Source organism: Bacillus rossius, chromosome 6, assembly GCF_032445375.1.
Source record: "Bacillus rossius redtenbacheri isolate Brsri chromosome 6, Brsri_v3, whole genome shotgun sequence".
Lineage (NCBI taxonomy): Eukaryota > Metazoa > Arthropoda > Insecta > Phasmatodea > Bacillidae > Bacillus > Bacillus rossius.
Window position 1 is genome coordinate 18,539,468 of NC_086334.1, and position 19,787 is coordinate 18,559,254.

General features: G+C 43.0%; 1 protein-coding gene across 2 annotated transcripts in view; it reads left to right on the plus strand.

Annotated features, from left to right (window-relative positions):
- Window positions 1-19,787, plus strand: part of LOC134532750 (monocarboxylate transporter 3) — an 89,603-nt gene that overhangs the window by 54,619 nt on the left and 15,197 nt on the right. Inside the window, exons 2-5 of one of the 2 annotated variants that reach the window (XM_063369564.1) lie at window positions 375-671; window positions 7,213-7,356; window positions 15,819-16,004; window positions 16,650-16,872. In XM_063369564.1, the coding sequence (XP_063225634.1) occupies window positions 375-671; window positions 7,213-7,356; window positions 15,819-16,004; window positions 16,650-16,872 (850 nt within the window). Of the gene's footprint in view, window positions 1-374; window positions 672-1,941; window positions 1,950-7,212; window positions 7,357-15,818; window positions 16,005-16,649; window positions 16,873-19,787 lie in introns of those variants that run through there. The other variant, XM_063369565.1, reaches the window with a different exon arrangement.

The window sequence follows — 19,787 nt, forward strand, 5'->3', positions numbered from 1 at the left end:
ATTAAAATTTATGAAAAAAAACAACATAATTTACATAATTATTTTATATTTAAGGCTAGTTAAGACTAGTATTATTTGAGACAGAACGTAGTCTGGAATCACAGTGAGAAAATCGAACAATAAATTACTTAAACAGGAACAACTAAAATTCGTAAAAGAATATTCATTCTAATTCAGTCCACGGGGACTCATGTGTGGTCTCAATATTGTGTAGGATTTGGCCATATATTGGCGGAGAAACATGTTTTACTTGATTTAACACCGTTTTCTCGCAAAATCACACTTTTTATTGCGGGGAAAGAAAGGATTGCGTGATATTGGCCGAGACTGCTACTCCTTCTCCCCCACGAGAGACCGGATGACGCTGTGTGCAGGCAAGGCGACGTACGGCTCGGCGCCGCACCTGCACGAGCGCAACGGCGCGGCGCCGGCGCGACGCAGCGACCCCCCGCCGCCCCCCGACCCGGCGCCCGTCTACGCCGTGGTGCCGCCCGACGGCGGCTGGGGCTGGGTCGTGGTCGCCGCCTCCTTCTGCTGCAACCTCATCGTGGACGGCATCATCTTCACCTTCGGCGACACCTTCCTGGAGCCGCTGGCGCTGCACTTCGACGTGCCCCAGTCGTCCGTCACGCTGGTGGGCTCGCTGCTGGCCGGCTTCTACCTCATGGCGGGTCAGTGCTTCCACCTCTGCCTCGTGGCGGGTCAGTGCTCCCACCCCTGCCTCATGGCGGGCCAGTGCTCCCACCTCTACCTCATGGTGGGTCAGTGCTCCCACCCCTGCCTCATGGCGGGCCAGTGCTTCCACCTCATGGTGGGTCAGTGCTCCCACCTCTGCCTCGTGGCGGGTCAGTGCTCCCACCCCTGCCTCATGGCGGGCCAGTGCTCCCACCTCTACCTCATGGTGGGTCAGTGCTCCCACCCCTGCCTCATGGCGGGCCAGTGCTTCCACCTCATGGTGGGTCAGTGCTTCCACCTCTGCCTCGTGGCGGGTCAGTGCTCCCACCCCTGCCTCATGGCGGGCCAGTGCTCCCACCTCTACCTCATGGTGGGTCAGTGCTCCCACCCCTGCCTCATGGCGGGCCAGTGCTTCCACCTCATGGTGGGTCAGTGCTTCCACCTCTGCCTCGTGGCGGGTCAGTGCTCCCACCCCTGCCTCATGGCGGGCCAGTGCTCCCACCTCTACCTCATGGTGGGTCAGTGCTCCCACCCCTGCCTCATGGCGGGCCAGTGCTTCCACCTCATGGTGGGTCAGTGCTTCCACCTCTGCCTCGTGGCGGGTCAGTGCTCCCACCCCTGCCTCATGGCGGGCCAGTGCTCCCACCTCTACCTCATGGTGGGTCAGTGCTCCCACCCCTGCCTCATGGCGGGTCAGTGCTCCCACCTCTACCTCATGGCGGGTCAATGCTTCCACCTCTACCTCATGGCGGGTCAGTGCTTCCACCTCTACCTCATGGCGGGCCAGTGCTTCCACCTCATGGCGGGTCAATGCTTCCACCCCTACCTCATGGCGGGTCAGTGCTCCCACCTCTGCCTCATGGCGGGTCAGTGCTCCCACCCCTACCTCATGGCGGGTCAGTGCTCCCACCTCTACCTCATGGCGGGCCAGTGCTTCCACCTCATGGCGGGTCAATGCTTCCACCTCTACCTCATGGTGGGTCAGTGCTCCCACCTTTACCTCATGGCGGGTCAGTGCTCCCACCTCCACCTCATGGCGGGTCAGTGCTTCCACCCCTACCTCATGGCAGGTCAGTGCTCCCACCCCTACCTCATGGCGGGTCAGTGCTTCCACCCCTACCTCATGGAGGGTCAGTGCTTCCACCCCTACCTCATGGCGGGTCAATGCTCCCACCTCCACCTCATGTTGGGCCAGTGTTTCCACCTCATGGCGGGTCAGTGCTTCCACCCCTACCTCATGGCGGGTCAGTGCTTCCACCCCTACCTCATGGCGGGTCAGTGCTTCCACCTCATGGCGGGTCAGCGATTCCACAGAACACTCATTTGGAAACATATAGAAAGAAACTGTAACTTACAACACACAGTTATTTTTGTGTAGGCCTACATGAAAACCGTTTTTCGAGATAATACTGAGTATTTCTTACGAAAATTAACTCATAATTTTGTACATTAATTAATGTTTCATTCACGCACAATTTTTTAAAACCATTGAAAGTATAATCGAATATTTAATAATTTGACTCTATTTTGTTTTATCATGTAGTTTATGTGCACGGCTAATACTGGAAAGCTATTCGGGGAATGGCTTCCAAATAACTTTAACTTTTCGTCGCATGTTTTGTCGCCAGACAAATGCTTCTCGCTAACAACTGTTCGTAAGAGATTAAGGTAAGTCTTCATTCCTAAAACGTTTTGTTTGAATAATACTCTTTCGGTTTTTATGCAGCTGGGAAATGCGTAAAACATTTCTCCGTCGTTCTGTATTCGTAATGCATTTTTATTGGCAACCTCGGTTCACTGCAAAAACAGTATTGTGTTCACTACAAAATATTTCGAGAGCATGCGCCATAAGTCGTGATGACAACAAAATAATTTTGTAATGTCCAATAGGTGGCGTATTATTGTCAGTAATATTTGGTAGTGTCCGATAATTTGCATATTAGTGACAGTAAAATTTGGTAGTGTCCGAGTGGTGGCTCACTAGCGACAGTAAAAACATTTTCTGTAACAAATATGTGTTTCTTTTTCACCACAAATATTTTTTAGGCTGTTATTGATTAAATATGTTACGGCAACCACAAAACAGCGTGAAATTTTGGTTGGATCACCAATATCAGCGCGAAGGTGCCTGGGATTTGAATTCCGGAGGCACGCATAGACACTACTTAAATGAACTCTGCGTTAAATTTCGTGTCCGAGTTTCGTTTTGTAAGTGTATTTGTAACATGAGAACACGTGAATTTGCTAGTTACCAAGGTTAGATGTCACACATCACTGGTGAGTGCTAAAAAATTCGTTAACTTTTTTTTTTTTTTTTTGTTTTTCTTGACGAACCTGCAGCCGAAGTTCTTCGCTAGAATTTCGACACACATTGTATAATAATTGAGATTGATACTGTGAGCGTTTTCAATACTGTCGATAGCGCCTTGAATAGGGTCCGGTGTGGCGTCTCGTTGCTCAAAAGGCTTCATATAGCTTTGCATTCAGTTCTCGTGGGTCCAAGAGTCTCTGAATCTCTCAGAAAAACACCATCGATTATTAATTTAATTTTGAAATGCCGCAGGCTTTCCTGCGGCGCGAGACGATCTGTTGGACTGCGCGTGATCATGTCGCAACTCTCTCTTCTTGAAAGGAAGTAGGTAGTGATGGGTCGTTCGTTAAAGATTAGTTCAAAAAGAACGAATCTTTGAGAGAACGAAATCTTGCGATTCGTTCGCGATGTAAAGAACCGGCTCTTTGAGAGCCAGTACCTTGAAAGATTCGAAAGAACGAAAACGCGGAAAGAACGAGAGAACGAGAGAACGAGATGAGAGAACCGGTCACGCGCCCGGTCTGATTCGTTCGTAAAATGATTCATGACGTCAGGAGTCTGAAGAATTAGTAATCACAGCGTGCGCATGTTCACAAGAGCAAACGATAACTGATCAAATAAAATAGGGTAACATGAAAAGTATCTATACCTGAAAATGTCAACTGTTAAGTAGTGGTTTAAAATTGCTTTTTCACATTCACATACACAAATTTGGAAATAAAAAACTAAAAAAAACAAAAATAAAACCGTATGAATTAAAAATTAACAGGGAAAGTAACTACAAATGTTCACACTTACCATTTTTGGGTTAATTAATGTACTTCATTTGTTTCTCTTCATACTGAATTGCAGTAGTATTAAATTTTTGTCTTTTTTCTCTAAATGTGTTGGTCTACATGTAAACACTTTACTGTCCCTAGAGTGTAAATAGCCTATATATTAATATTTGTAACTTAAAAAGTAATAAAATATAAATAATCTTGTTTCATATACGCAACTGTGATTCACTGGCTACGGAAAGCAATGTTCAAATTCAAATACAAAAACACGTACGTAATACTCTAAAAGATGAACGAGTTACGACACCTGATAAAAGAGCCAGATCCCATACACAGAAAAGAACGAATTGACCGAGATGAACGAATCGTTCTGAACGAATCATCTCACGGAACTGATCCAAAAGAACCGATTCGGTCAAAAGATCCGTTCTGCCCATCACTAGAAGTAGGCCGTAAAGATAAAGCACGCAACGACGCCGTACAAGTTATCGATTTATAACTAGTTCAAACAAGTGTCACACTGGAATGTCTTGACCTGGGTATTTACGATAAACGTTCTTAGCTGGTAAATGTATAGATCAAGCATATTTTTAGATGACATTGCAAATTTTAATGGCTTGACGTAGATGTTAAGGAGGTAAAGCTTCTCTATGCTGGCAAAGGAAAAGAGTATTTCAGTAGAGAAAACGGTAAACCACAACGTTGAATTGCATCGCTTCGGGATTCGATGCTGTTTTGGGGCTTGTACGGCCACGCCATTTGGGAAAGTTGAACTGCTATTGTTAAGACGTTAAATAAAATCAACGTATTTAAATAAATACAAAGTTGAATGTGATATTGATATTTTAGTAGTAATAATTTTACCATGCAAAATTTATACTAATTGCGATAAATTAATAACATAACTTACTGTGAGTTATTATTTTAGTTACCAATATTTATTAATTTTAAATGCACGTATTTATCTTGAATATTAAATAACCAGGGGGAATTCCCGCGGTACACCGCGAGAAGGGTAATCACAACGCGAACAACGCTCATAGAAGATAAATATATAAATATATAAATACATAAATACATAAATACAACTGTCCTTAATTTCTCTGCTGGAATGGTCAGACGTTACCTAACAGCCTTGGTCATAATTCAAATAAGGTAATGGAACATCGACCTTATGTGCATGAGACAGAGCGATGATGGTGCTCTCTAGGAACAAACAGCAGAAATAAATATGTCGTTATCCAATATGACGGCCTCCGACAGAAAAAAAAACAATATGGCGGTCGTTACGTCATACAAGATGGCGACCTTCAGCAGACGGAAACAAGATGGCGTATATGATGTCAGAATAGAAAAAAAAAAATTGTGGTGTCAGATCCAAGATGATTTCCATGACATTAGAATTCAAAATGGTGACCGGAATGGAAAGTGCAACGTTAGAGGATTGGGGCGTTAGATTTCAGGATAGTTGAATTAAAGGTGGTGGCCACAACGAAAAGTGCAACGTTCGGAGAGTGGTACGTTCGATTTAAAGATGGCAGAATAGAAGATGGCCGCCGGGGTCTAGGTCGAAAGTCAAGGTCATCCAAGATGGCCGCTGTGAAACCAGAGTTCGGTCGATCATTGACCGGCATCTTCACTTCACACCGATACCAGGGCCAGAAACCCCTTTTAAATACCTACTACTACTACTTGAAAAAATACGAAATCCCGGCTTTATAACTAAATTCATTAAATTGTTAATACTAAAAGTTTCCCTTTGACATTGTGTACTTTTGTTAGCGCCATCCGCTACAGATGGCAGCACCGTGGTTACACATTTCCGTTCCTTGACTTCCGCCGCTTTCACGAAATTCCTCCCACCAAATTCCGTATACGGAGAGCTAAGATGTTACACATCAAAAATCACCTATAAGAGTTAAGAGAGATCTTCATTTTCTATAAAAGAAAACTGCCAAGGAAAATGTAACTGTCAAACTGCTTAACGTCTTTCATAGTCTCTTAAAATGTATCATGTTCGCAGTATTTATAGCTTCTCTTGCTCGAATGGTTCCAAATTATGTTAGAGATCGTGACCAGAGCATCAAACAGGAGTCAGTTTTTTTTTTTACTCTCACGTGGAAATAAATATTTACATAATGAATACCAGTTTTCAAAGCTGTTTGCTTTCACCGCGAGAGAGCTCGATCGAAGTAGATTCAACTAGCACGGACAGTGCGAAGTGAAGATCGCGGATGCAACCTTGCATACGAACACATTGAGTTTTAAAGTATTGAAATGTTTGTTTAACCAACTCTGCACACTAACTGAGTTTAAGGCACAAAAAAAAACCTGAACTAGTCTTTCAGTACTCGCCAAAGATGTGTAACATGTGTAACGAGCAATTGTATGTGTTCTCTTGTTGCAAATACCTTTATACAACGAAACTCGGACACGAAATTCAACGTGTAATTATTTAAAATAATTCCGAGCGGGTTAAATATACTACAATTATGTTTTAAACTACATATCTAGACGCGAATCACTCTCACACGTCAGACTATTGAATCATTCGATTCGCAGAGCGAAAAGTTAAACTAAATACCTAATATAAATCCGATAAAAGAGAAAAAGATTTGAAAAAAAAATACTAAACCACGTATTTGGACCTGGCTTTCGACAAGGTATTTCATTAAAATACTTCCCACCTTGTTAACATACTCTAAGCAGTTAATATAATAAATTTTCTCTCTGGCTTTGTGAACTTTGTATCGCGCCATCCACCACAAGTGGCAGCACCGTGGTTACACATTTCCGTTACATGCGACTTCCGTTCCGTTCACGAAATTAGTCCCACCAAATGCCGTAGATCGAGAGCTAAGACGTTACACATCAAAAACACGCCGGGGTTGCGTAAATTGGTGAGTAGTATAGTAAAGGAGATCCGGCGCCAGGTTCCGACCACCATCTGACGTCACGGCGACCATCTTGGATGACCTTGACCGTGAATTTTTCAAAAATTGCCAAAAAAAATGACTCAAAAAATTTGTCAACAATTCGTCCAAAGATCCAATTAGTAGGAAAATATTCCTCCAAAAAATCTAAAAAAAAAAAAAAAAAAAAAAAAAACAACTCAACATTCAAAATTTCCCTATTTCGAGGGCAAAATTCCCGTTTTGAGGGAAAATTTCCTGTTGTTTCACCCAAAAATCCAAAAACTTGAAATACTAAATGCCTCAAAATATAATTGCCTTAAAAAAAACCATCGAAAAGACTCCAGTAAGCCACCGCTAAATAACGTTATAATACTTGTGTACTGGATACGGTAGAAACATATGTATTAAATATGAACACTGTTTATACACAAATGTATTAATTAAACAGAAAACAGTGAGGTCAATTCTGACCTTGACGGCGAACTTGGAATGTTTTGAAGTGCCGGATTGTGACGGGGATGGTGTGCCGCAGGGCCCTTCGTGAGCGCGCTGGCGAACCGCTACGGCTTCCGGCTGGTCACCATCGCGGGCAGCGCCATCGCCACGGCCGCCTTCGTCGCCTCGCTGTCCGCCTCCAGCCTGGAGCTGCTCTGCCTCACGTACGGCATCGTCGGCGGTGAGTTGGCGTCCCTGCTCGTCCCCGCCGGCCCCGGCGACTCGTGCAGTTCCTCGGACATGCGCCACTGCAGTCGATACTATTCATCTGTGCTGTTATTATTATTATTTTTCCCCCTTTGAAGTGAAACATCTTTGGGCACGATGGGAGTAAAACATCAAGGCCTAACTTCAATTCAACGTTTTCATGAAACATTGTCGTGAAACCTTTTTTTTTCTTCCTAACCTAACTAAAACTAAGTGTATTCGGGAGGGGTCCGGGTTAGGGAGGGACCTAGGTGCGTCTCAGGCCGAAGCCTATACGCCTAGTCATGCTGGGATTAACCATGCAGGGGAGAGGGTCGCATGCATCGCGTGCTAGGAGGGGATTGGCTAGCCATGGCAACGATTGAGGCCATGACTAACTCCCCTCACTCATAAGTCTAGACTATAACTGGAGATAGGTTGGGCCCAGGTAAAAACCTGCATAGACACAGGGAAAACCCTGGGTGCTGTCATGCGGGGTGCAAATTTGCATGCATTAAGTGTAGGAGAATACAGGAGACAGAGGATGGTCTGGATGAAGAGTTGGACAGAGTAGAAAAGAGTCCACCATGCGGGGGGTTGGGCACTTGGACTCGTGGTCCGCTTTGCTTTTTGTCCAGTACTGGATTTAGTGACCAGGGACGCAAGCGCCCCTGGTGGTGAGTGGCTGCACTGACCACTCACTCCGCTGCCAGTCAGCACCTAATACTAGAGAGGCAAAAGTGAATAACAAGAAATGTGTTACAATAAAATAAACATGCCGCCTTGCAGGGCTATTATCTGAAGAGTATTCTATAAATTGAAAACACTGGCAGCGCTGATTGAAAATGCTCCCACAGTGACCGACTTAGGGACAGACCATGCAAGGTCAAGGGACAAATCAGTTTTAAAGCCTGTGTCTTGTTAACTGGTCTATAATTTGACATTTCTCAGAGGTAGTACAAGTTTTCGCTATTCCCCAAACGTCTCTTGCAAATCAACACCTGATGTTTGTTTACTAACACCGACAACCACGCTAAGTTGTTTACAAACACTGTTGATGGAACAGAGGTCTTTTTTTGGGGGGCGAAGTTCAGGCGATACAGCTTTTCTTGCGCTTAACCACATAAAATGATTCTCTGCGATTACATTGTATATTAAAAACAATAAAACATAACCAAGATATATGTGATGATTAAGTAGGTAAAGTGATAGAAAACAAACTTCAATGCTAACTAAATGCTCAAACATAAAAGTTTAACAGCGAACGAATTTACATGTAGTCTAAATCAAAATCGTGCACATCCATACACCTGCTGGAACGTAATTAAAGACCAAAAGTTGATCGTTTTTAATATAAGATTATATGAGAGTGTTGCATATACACCAGGCATTAGTAGCGGATAAATATATTTGTGTGTGTGTGGGGGGGGGAGATTAAAAATAGATATAAAAATAATTTTTATATTAAAAAAAACTTTGTTTAGAACATTCTTAACACGCGTCACTGCTTTTGCGGTTTGTAGTTCCAGGTGTCGTAACATTTCACCTTGCACCGCCCGAAGTAACACACTGCCTTCGACTAGATCACGCGGGTTTTTTCCCCTCGTAACTTCAAGGGGGAGGGGGGGATATGTCCCCACCTGCACACCCGCGCGCAGAGTCGCGCAGACTGAGTCACGTGACACGGTCCGTGGAGCGCTGCCGGGGTCGCTGACCCCGGGGGCTGCGCGGGTCGTTGACCCCGCGGCGTCCCTGGAGCGGGGCAGTCACGTCACCTGCAGCCAATCAGGTGGCGCGGAAGATCACACCCGTCCGCCCGACAAATTCTTACAAAGCTTTGACTTTTCGACGGACGGTCGGACGGATGAAATTACCTTCCAAGATGTCAGCAAGCAGTCGCCGGAAACCTTTACTATCTTAAAAAAGGTGAAGTTTGTTATTTCGTTTGGCTGTTTACATTAAATAATTTTCAAACTTACTTTTGAAAACGTTTTTTAAGTTTGATGTTTTGATACAAAAAATTGTCCGAGGCATTGAAGTGCAAGAAAATACGTACGTAAATCGGAAAAACAATTATATTAATAAATATCAAAGCGAAAAAATAATAATTTAATGATTTAAAAGTGCTTAAGTTTAATGATTTTCAACCTTGACGGACATGAGGATCATTGTGAATTGCTGAGCAGGTTAACAGACGGACGTATTGCAGGATGGACGGACATATTACAAACGGTAAACCATACTTTATTTTTGAAATACAACCTGACTCTTATTGCGATCTTTTTTTTTTTTTTTGCTCTCAATCTTTCTAACAGTAACTTTTAGCAAACCATATTTAATGAAGAAAAAAACTATCAATTTATACAATAAATTCTACTGTACTTTACTTTTTTACAATGCCTTTTACTTTACTGCTACTGTATAACCTATAATATTTTTGCAATGAAAATATCTAGCCGACAAAACCAACTCCATCGAATTCTGTCAAGTCGTTTGCATTATAATATTGTTTGATTTTGCATTCTCTACATTCGTGCATGATGTGACCTTTCCTATCTCTTGACCGAAATGCAAAAACGTTCCTGGCCCAGTTACATCCCCAGAGAGAGAAGCGTAGGGGGCTCATAGACGCTGATGAATCCAACAGTAAATAATTTTGTCGGTCCCTCCTCCCCATTACTTAACGTACAACTTCTCAAACCCTACAAATTAAAAAAAAAAATTAAAAAAATGCAAACGCTACCGGGGTTGTAGTTGTAACAGTAGTCTGCGCGTATCGTGTAACTTGTAGGGTTTCCGATGTAGTAGTAAGACTTTTAATTTTTGTTCAACTCTCTGTGTAAACTCTGGCAGCAAAACAAAACAAAAAATCCTCGACTTGAAACTCAGCTGGGGCCACCTGACACCTGGGCCCTACCCCCCCCCCCCCCCAAACCTTCCTGGATCTATTCCCAACCGTCACTTGCCTAGCGGCGCGGGATCTTTACACTATCAACAGATAATTAATTGATTAATCAGTAGGGTGTGATGTAATTTCACGTTAACATTTAGTCTGATTTTTTCAAAATTTAGAGTTTAATATTTTAATCTTAGCAAGGTCTTATGTAATCTTTCATGATTTTTTTTCCACTTGAAAGAGGCAATAACTAGGTATTTTGTAATTTAGAAATAACCTTAGCTTTAGTAGCAATTGGTTTACTAGGCTGTGCAGCATGTTAACATTACGTTTTTTCTGTAGAGATGGATGTGGGAACAGGAAGCAATTTGCAGATCGGTCAGTAGTTCGACAGAAGAGATATTTTGTCAGAATATGCGTTCGTCGGAACAGGAGCGTTGCGTGGCACGCTTTTGTCAGAACGGAGACTGGCAAAGATGGCGTATGGCACCAAGAGGTTTTCAGGCAAGCGTTTGCCAGAGTAAATGTAGTGAATGTTAGACAAGACTCGACAAATATGGCGTAGGTCCACATTTAAATTAAGACAGGCATTTTGCCAAAATGGGCGAATAGCGTAAAATTTTCCCCGTAAACGCTCACGAAGGGCGTTTCACAGAACTTAAAGTTTCTGGACTAGACTAGACATTTAGCAGAACATGTGCTATATATATATATATATATATATATATATATATATATATATATATATATATATATATATATATATATATATCTGTTTGTGTGTGTGTGTGTGTGTGTGTGCCAGAATTATTATTGGCTGCACGAACTTAAAACCAGAAAACTAAATGGAAACGCAGTTAGTTCATCTTACAGGCGTTGTTTACTGCAAATAACACAAACGTTTTGGAATGACCGTCGAACAGCATCTACACTTAGAGAAAGGTTTGTTTGCCTCAACAAAATATTTGTTTGTATATAGCGAAATAAATATATTTTGTTAATTTAAACAAATATTTTGTAGTAGGAAAGATTCTGTTGACTCAACAAAATTATTTGGTCAACTCAACTGTATATTTGTTTAGGTGTAACAAATCAATTTTGTTACTTACCAAGTTTGGTTAAGCTAACAAAATATTTTGTTACAGCAAGTAAATATTTGTTTCGCCATGTACATATAAACAAATATTTGTTTGATTCAAACAAATCTTTTTCTCTGTGTAGCTTTCAAAAAATCATACCTAAAACTGACGCTCTTTTCAGTCACTGCAAAATATAAACATTATTATTCAGGAAATATGGTAGCTGATAAATATATATTTTACAACTCATAGTTTGTAAATTTTGTAAAAAGAAATAAATCCGATATTGCTGAGTGCAGTATTCCTAGGTATTGACTTTGGAACAGACCATGCAAGTTTAACAGCGTCAGGAATACCAACTGCAGTCAGCACATTGTGCAGGAAGAAACAGAAACTATTACCATTCGAAGACACGTAATTTTAAAAAGTGATAAATCGTACGTCCATCCTTACAATTCACTTTAGGGTATGCCCGTTTATAAAGCTTTCGAAATATTTTCACATGAAAACAACAGCAAGGTCTTCCTCAGTTTTCTTTTTCCATCATACTTTAACGTTAGTAAATAAGCACCCATCCTCCAGTGGTAGGTCACAAACAAGGCCTATGTTTGTCTTCAGACTCGTACAGGCGTTGTTTGTTACTGATAGTGCGGGTGAACCAACTTGTCCTACGCAAACAGTTCGCTTGCCAAGATAAACGTGGAACGCAGTTAGTTGGTCATTTGAACTGACAGCTGTTGCTTCTGCTGTTGGAACGTCGACACTAGTAAAAAATTTATTTTTTTGATTCAGTTTTTTTCATCTTTCTCCTCCCGGCCCCCGCCAAATTATTTTAATAATATGTTAATAAGTTAATTTTGATGTACATTTAGTGGACGTTGACTAAGTCCAGATGTAGGCCTACGCTTTCTTGGTCAGTCACGGGCAGCCCTTGAATTTGGATGATACACGGCATTCCAAAAACATCGGGGTACAAAGGCCGTTTTCACCATTAAGCCAAGAATCACTTCATAAAAATTAACTGTTAAAAATACTTTAATCATATAGCATTATTATTGCGAAAAAAACTTCTAATATTGTAATTGAAATATGCGACTGGATGGGGTTACAGCGACTGAATTTTGTTCGTTCAAATTAATTTCTAGTACGAGTGTTTGCCAGCGTAACCAAAATTAAGGGAGCCCGATACAAAATGTGAATGTGGTATGGGTGTTTGTTTAGCCAATATGCAAGTCTGACTGTAAATCTACTCACTCGCTAAGACGTCATGAGGTCAGTGGCGAGGCGTGAGGTTTACATGAGGGGAAGCAACATTTCCGTTCACATGAATACATGATGGGGGGAGGGGGGGGGGGGTCCGGGGGCCCTCCCCCGGGAAAATATGGATTTCAAGGTACAAAATGGTTCTATTTAAGTAGTTTTCTTAACTGAACATTGACTATTCCACAAGTAGAAAAATTGACATTTTTTTTAAATAAATTATTTTTAAAAAATAATGTTTGACTTACATTATTCTGATTGTAAAATACCTACTCTACATTACTTATATACAAAGTGGGAGTGTAGTATCATCGATATCTGGTACAAAATATATAAACAGACAACACATGGCAAAGTAAGTACTTAAAATAAAGAGAAGAACCTATAAAAATGTACTACGTACTAGAATAGTAAAAATTAAATCTTGGTATTTTTCGTACCAACACAAAATAAATTATCTTCATACGTGATCAGAAACTCTGTTAACTGGTACGTGTACCAAGAAACTGGCACGTCAATCATTCCTGAAACGCCACGATTTTTTTTCCTAGCCTAAATTATTCTAAGTGTGTAAGGGGAGGGTCCAGGTTAGGGGAGGACCTAAGTGTGTCTCAGGCCGAAGCCTATACACTCTACCATGCGGGTTTTTAACCATGCGGGACAAGGGCGCTTGCATCGTGTGCTATTGGGGTTTACTGGCCAGCCATGGCTGCGATTGGCGCCATGACTGACGCCCCATTGGTCGCCTAGCTTAAAAGATAGCTAATGTGACCCAGGTAAAACCTGCATAGACACAGGGCTACCACTGGCTCCAACAGGGCCCCAACTTAAAGGCGCCGCCATCTCTTCCTTCAAAGTTACGATGCTGTTCAGTTCCGTTGCGCGCGCGGCAGATCACAGCTCCGTAATTTCCAGCCCGCAGTTCGTCTACACTTCGCATCTAGGGCACATCGAGCTCACCCAGTGGGGGATCCAGGATTTTGGTTTGGGAGGGGCTTGTCCCAGCTGAGGCTAGGCTTTATCAAGGCAAACACTAAAACAATAGTGGACCCAGATGCTTTGGGGGGGGGGGGGGGGTCTGAGCCCCTTAGCCCCCCCTCTGGATCCGCTACTGAGCTCCCCTGCGGTGCCTTCGCCGACGGAACTGCTTTCTGCCACGCGCCGAGCTGCATTCAGGCTACATTTCACCCCGATAGCCGTAATAACGACTCCACAGGCCGGCCATTGGTCCGCGGACTGCTATTGGTTATTCACAGTCACCCCAGCGAGATTGCAACTCTCGAGCTGGGATCCCGTATCCGCCACCCGCGGGACGCGTACGCCCACAAATCCCCCACGCACTGCCAGCCAACAGCCCGCGGGAGAGATGCGCGCGCCCCGAGAGACGACCGCTGACTGAAACGCGACGATTTTTTTTTTCCTAACCTAACTAAAACTAAGTGTATTTTGGAGGGGTCCGGGTTAGGGAGGGACCTAGGTGCGTCTCAGGCCGAAGCCTATACGCCTAGTCATGCTGGGATTAGCCATGCAAGGAGAGGGTCGCATGCATCATGTGCTAGGAGGGGATTGGCCAGCCATGGCAGCGATTGGCGCCATGACTAACTCCCCTCACTCTTAAATCTAGACTATAACTAGAGATAGGTTAGGCCCAGGTAAAACCTGCATAGACACAGGGAAAACCCTGGGCACATTCATGCGGGATGCAAATTGGCATGCATTACGTGTAGGAATTTTCAGGAGACAGAGGATGGTCTGGATGAAGAGTTGGACAGAGTAGAAAAGAGTCTACCATGCGGGGGTTGGGCACTTGGACTCGTGGTCCGCTTTTATAGTTGTCCAGTACTGGATTTAGTGACCAGGGACGCAAGCGCCCCTGGTGGTGAGTGGTTGCACTGACCACTCACTCCGCCGCCAGTCAGCACCTAAAAAACTAAGAAACTAAAACAGAAAAAAGATAAATGACTTACAAACTAGGCATTTCGTTACGAAATATGAAACGCGACCTCGCCACCTGCCCTGCCGAACTGTGGCGGACATAGCCGAAGCAGTCGGCGGAAGAATTCCACCGTCTGCTTCGGCCATGTTCGCTTCAGTTCGGTAAGAAAGCGCTACCTTCGTAGCTTCTACCACGTGTTTTTACAGCCAATCCCCTCCCTGAACATTTGTACCATGCCACCCCCCCTTCCGAAAGGAAACTACTGCGGCAGTCTTCCTGCTGAAAGCGGTCCTACCAGCGCTTCTAAACCTAGCAACGCTTCTAAAACAGCATGTTTTGTGTGTCAACGAGTTCTTTTCTTATAGCGCACAGCGCACAGTACTGGGTCCCAAGAAGATAGTGTAAAAAATACATACACCTAACGGCACGAGCCAAAGTAAAATACTATTCTGAATAAAATATTTATATAAAAAATACAATGTCTGGAAACTGCCTGGGCAAGCACTGCTTGCCTTGCTTGCCCTGACGAGACGCCACTGCATGAGGTAAGATTAAACTTGCAATGACCAAAATCGTCTAGCGCCTTGACCGCCCTCGTGTATGTAACCACGCTGTACAGTGTGTAATGCGGGACTACATAACACGCCAGGCGGCAGAAAGACTTCTCATGTTGAAGCGAGTGTCTGCGAACCTTGAGGTCGTGGGTTCGAGTCACGCCTCGGGCTAAGCCCTTTCGGGAAGTTATTGACCTGTAAAATATTTGAATAAATTATTAATCTTTTCGATTTGAGCTCCTTTAGCACGCATTGCTTTCCAGCCTATGTGACCACTTCAGAATAATTGATTAGCTCCTTCTTAAAGTAAAAACGTTAACATATAACACTTCTTGCGTTTGATTATCCTAAGTATAAGTATGAACAAAGCGCCAAGCTAATTCCTTCTTTAAAAATAAATCACTGCAATATATAGATAAGTATCAAACGATAAATATACATAAAAACACTTCAAATGGTGTGAATGGTGTTTATATCCTGACAACAGCAATTTTTTTGCTTAATTTGTGTTTTTTTCATTGGTGTTTTTTGTAGTTTTCTTGTACAGACATACCTGTGCTTAGCAATGTTGTATGTCCAAAAGCCTACATCAAGTCATGCACTCCCATCGCACAAATCTTTCAAAGATAATATTAATTATTTGCATGCAAAATTAAAGTAAGTTTTTCTTTATGACGCCGAGTCGCGAAGGCATGCTCTAGCGCAGGGTGGCCGGTGGCTTGTTCCGCACAGGGATCGGGTTCGGCATGATCTACGTGCCGGCGGTGATCACGACGGGCTTCTACTTCGAGAAGTGGCGCGCCATCGCGACGGGCATCGCCGTGTGCGGCTCGGGCATCGGCACCTTCATGCTGGCGCCCGTGGAGGGCAAGCTGCGCGACCACTACGGCTGGCGCGGCACCATCCTCATCCAGGCTGGTGAGTCCGCCCCCTCGTCCCATCCCTCCTTCCGCCCCGTTCACCCTTTCTCATCACTCCCCCCCCCCCCCCCCACCTTCTCACCCGCGCCGCGTGCAGGGTGAGTCATGGGGAAATCAGACCAAAGTCAAAAGACAATCAGAACAAGGTCAGGGTAAATAAGGCAGAACTCAGGGAAAACCGGGCCAAATTCGGGGAAAATCAGGTGAATGTAGGGAAAATCGGGTAAAGGGTAGGGAAGTCAGGGCTAAAGTTAGAGAAATCTGGTAAAAAAAAAATTGTCAAAATTAGAGAATTCATAGGAAATCACACACAAAAATGTAAGGGAAGTTGGTACTGATCAGGGAAAGTATGAGGATTTATTTGAGATCCTGGATTATGGACTTTATTATACCGGCTCATTTCATTTTCATGTCATTAGAGAAGCGATCTGGTGCTAACACGTTACCGTATTAAAAAAAATAAACCCTTTTGACAATAATATTAAATGATAATTTATTGTTTTTACTACTGTTTATTATTTAGTTCATGCATTTCTTTCCGTCATAAATATTTAAATTAATTGATACTTGAACATAAGTGTTGACGCTCTGTGTGAGTTGACAAAAGAACCAGCGTGGAAGTGAGACAGCACCTGGGGCGCAGGGCTGGTGCTGAACTGCGCCGTGTTCGGCTGCCTGTTCCGGCCGCTGAGGCCCGTGCCGGTGGAGGCGGGGCCCGAGCTGGCGCCGCTGGTGGCGCCGCGCGACGGCGAGCTGCGCAAGTGCCACTCGCAGGCGAGCGTGGCCAGCGACGGCCGGGCGGGGCGGCGCTCGGCCAAGACGCACAACAACAACGCCTACCCCACGGCCGCCGAGGCGCTCGCCAGGTGACCGCAGTCGGGGCGACTCTTAGGGCCGTATTCCAAGACACAATAATAACGGTTTAGATGTTGAATATGCAATATCTGTACCCCAACCATATTCCAAGTGCACGATATGACACATCCAATCCCTTATTTTTAGGGCACTGTTTTTTGGTGTCCTATCTGTTGCCGATTTGATCCATAACTGTATATATATATATATTTTTTCCTTTTTAATGAACTTTAACGGAACTTTTACGATTACAATTTCTCCCCTAATATCTTAAAAAACAACAAACATAAATACGGCCAAAAATTCATCGTTTATTCATGTACAACCAAAATTAAATATTTTAATTCACATCATAATTCCATGGTTTTAAAAAATAAGCTAAAATTACGATGGATTCCACGAAGTACAACTGTTTATAGCCTCGCACAAGTCCTCGTTTATTAAAACGGCTGCCGATCTGATTCCTAACAGGGCTTCAGTTAGGACACGTTTTGGAATATGACCCGAGAGTTATGGTACGGCAGTTGCCCAACAAGGCAGTGCATATTCGCTACCTTACTCAAACATCTTGAAATACCGTCCTTACAGTGGCGCGACACGTGGCGCTATCTGTTGGGTGGGCTCGTAACTACTTGCAAAAACAACTCGGAATAGAGGTTCCAATACAAAGTTTTAGGTTAGTGACACAAGTTAATAATGTTAATTTATCTACTTGATGACTAATTGTTTTTTAATAAAATTAATTTCAACTGTGCGAAAAACAATGCTGTTTTGTAATTAAAAAAAGTCATGTTTTCTATATAAATGAGTAGGAGATGCGAAAATTTCTAGTATGCCACATCATAAAATATGTAAATATCAAAATTGATTGAATTAATTTTCACTGTTTTTTTTTTGCCTGATAATAGCTTATGCATTACTTCTCACAATCAATGTAGCTATGTTAGCAATATATTATGAAAGCTACCATCTAGCGGGCGGGCCCAAAACTACTACAAAAAAACTAGGTCTTAATCTCAACAATTCGAGTTTCTCCCCCATGGACGCAACTGAATTAGGCGGAATATGGCTACAAAAAAAACTGTGCGGTTCAGATATACCAACACCAAATATTGAAAATATAGACATGAAAAAAGTATCTCAAATATAATTTCTTAAATAAAAAAAGTAATATTACAGACATTTATTATTTCATAATTTATGGGATGGTCGATGGTGTATCAACAGAGTGGCGTACTGAGTACCTATAATGGCAAACAATAATAATTTGTATTTTTTTTTGTTGACATTGTTGAATTATCTTGGTAGTAATGAAATGATGTATTTGTTTCGCAATTAAAACTGAGGTTATGGTTTTCAACACCCGAAATTTGTAGTTATGCGGTTTTTTAATTTTTGAAACAAAGTATAAAGTATTTTAACATTGTTTTTTGATTGTTCCGAATTGGAAAATAGATTATCTGAAACATCAATGGCGATTATTTCCAGGAACGAAAAAAAAAAAAAAAAAAAAAATCAAACATATTCTCTCGTTAAGGTAATGACTTTTGAGTCGTTAGGTAGCCGATAAATAACTCACAGTTCGGTGATTCGCAAATAAGATAAGAGCGTTAGTTATAGCACTGAGTTGCGACTCTATCTTCCTAGCCGTGTGAGCGCATGACGTATAGTCGTATTTGTCGTGACGTGTCCGTCAGCTTTAGGCCACACCGGTGTCCGTGTTGCCGCACGAGAACTGACAACCACTTTGTGCTCATTCATACATTCTCGCCTGGGCTCCGTAGTTGCATGCACGCAGGCTTTCGGTGCTGGGATAGGCGTCACAAACATGTCGAAGTCAATGAAACTGTCAGCGAGTCAATGATGCAAGAATTTGTTGGTCAAAAAAAAAAGTGGTGTGGTTCGACAACCGGCGTGGTCACGTTCGTAATTTTCACAAGTGTGAAATATGGCGGACGTTGCCGTTTCCCCCAACAATTCATTCCATCAACGTTCCAATACCATAATTTCACATTTCACCGTCTCCAATGACACCGATGTCAATTCAATCATTCAGTCATTTTACCCAGTGCTCACTTATAGATAACATTTAGGTGTTTTTTTTTTTTTCGCGAAAAAAAAAGTTTATACGTGAACACTCGTTAGACTGCAATTTCTTCGTTGTGATTGGCGGCAGTCTGCAACAGAAACAACTGCCTTATCTGGACGGGCCATACAGGACTATTTTTATTTTATATTATAGATGTGAATTACTCACGAATGTTTAAATTAAACGATTCACGTAGAACGTACAGTATTGAAAAATCTGCAGTATAGCTGGTCCCGAACGTTTTATCTGTAACTACATATATACGAGTTAATGGCGCCAGACGCGGGTTCGCCGTATGAAACGAAATAAAAGGGAAAGTGAGCTCTGCGCATGCGCGGAATACAGGCGACAGATAGGTCACGGATATGACACTTACAAATGAGGTACCGTACCGGGAATACGGCTAGGATACAGGTGTAGCATACTCAACCACCTTTTTTGTGTCTTGGGAGTCCGTAAATTCACTGTGGTTCCCAGCAGGGGCGTAGCCAGGAGGGGGAGGGGGGGGGGGTTAGGGGTTCAAACACCCCCCCCCCCCCTCTTAACACCAAATCTTTAATTAATTTCTTATTCATCACTCAAACAAATTTCATATTAAAATTAATAAAAAATTTTACCATTACAATATTTAAATTTAAGTACCGAAAACTGCTAAAAATAGCACTATTTTACACCTTAAAATCCAAATTTTCCCGGGGGAGGACCCCCGGACCCTCCGCTTTAATACGGGGGGGGGGGGGATGCTTCTTAACACCCCCCCCCCCCATACACAAATCCTGGCCACGCCAGTGGTTCGCAGCAGTGCGGCAGGCTGGTGGTGACTTCTGACGACGTGTC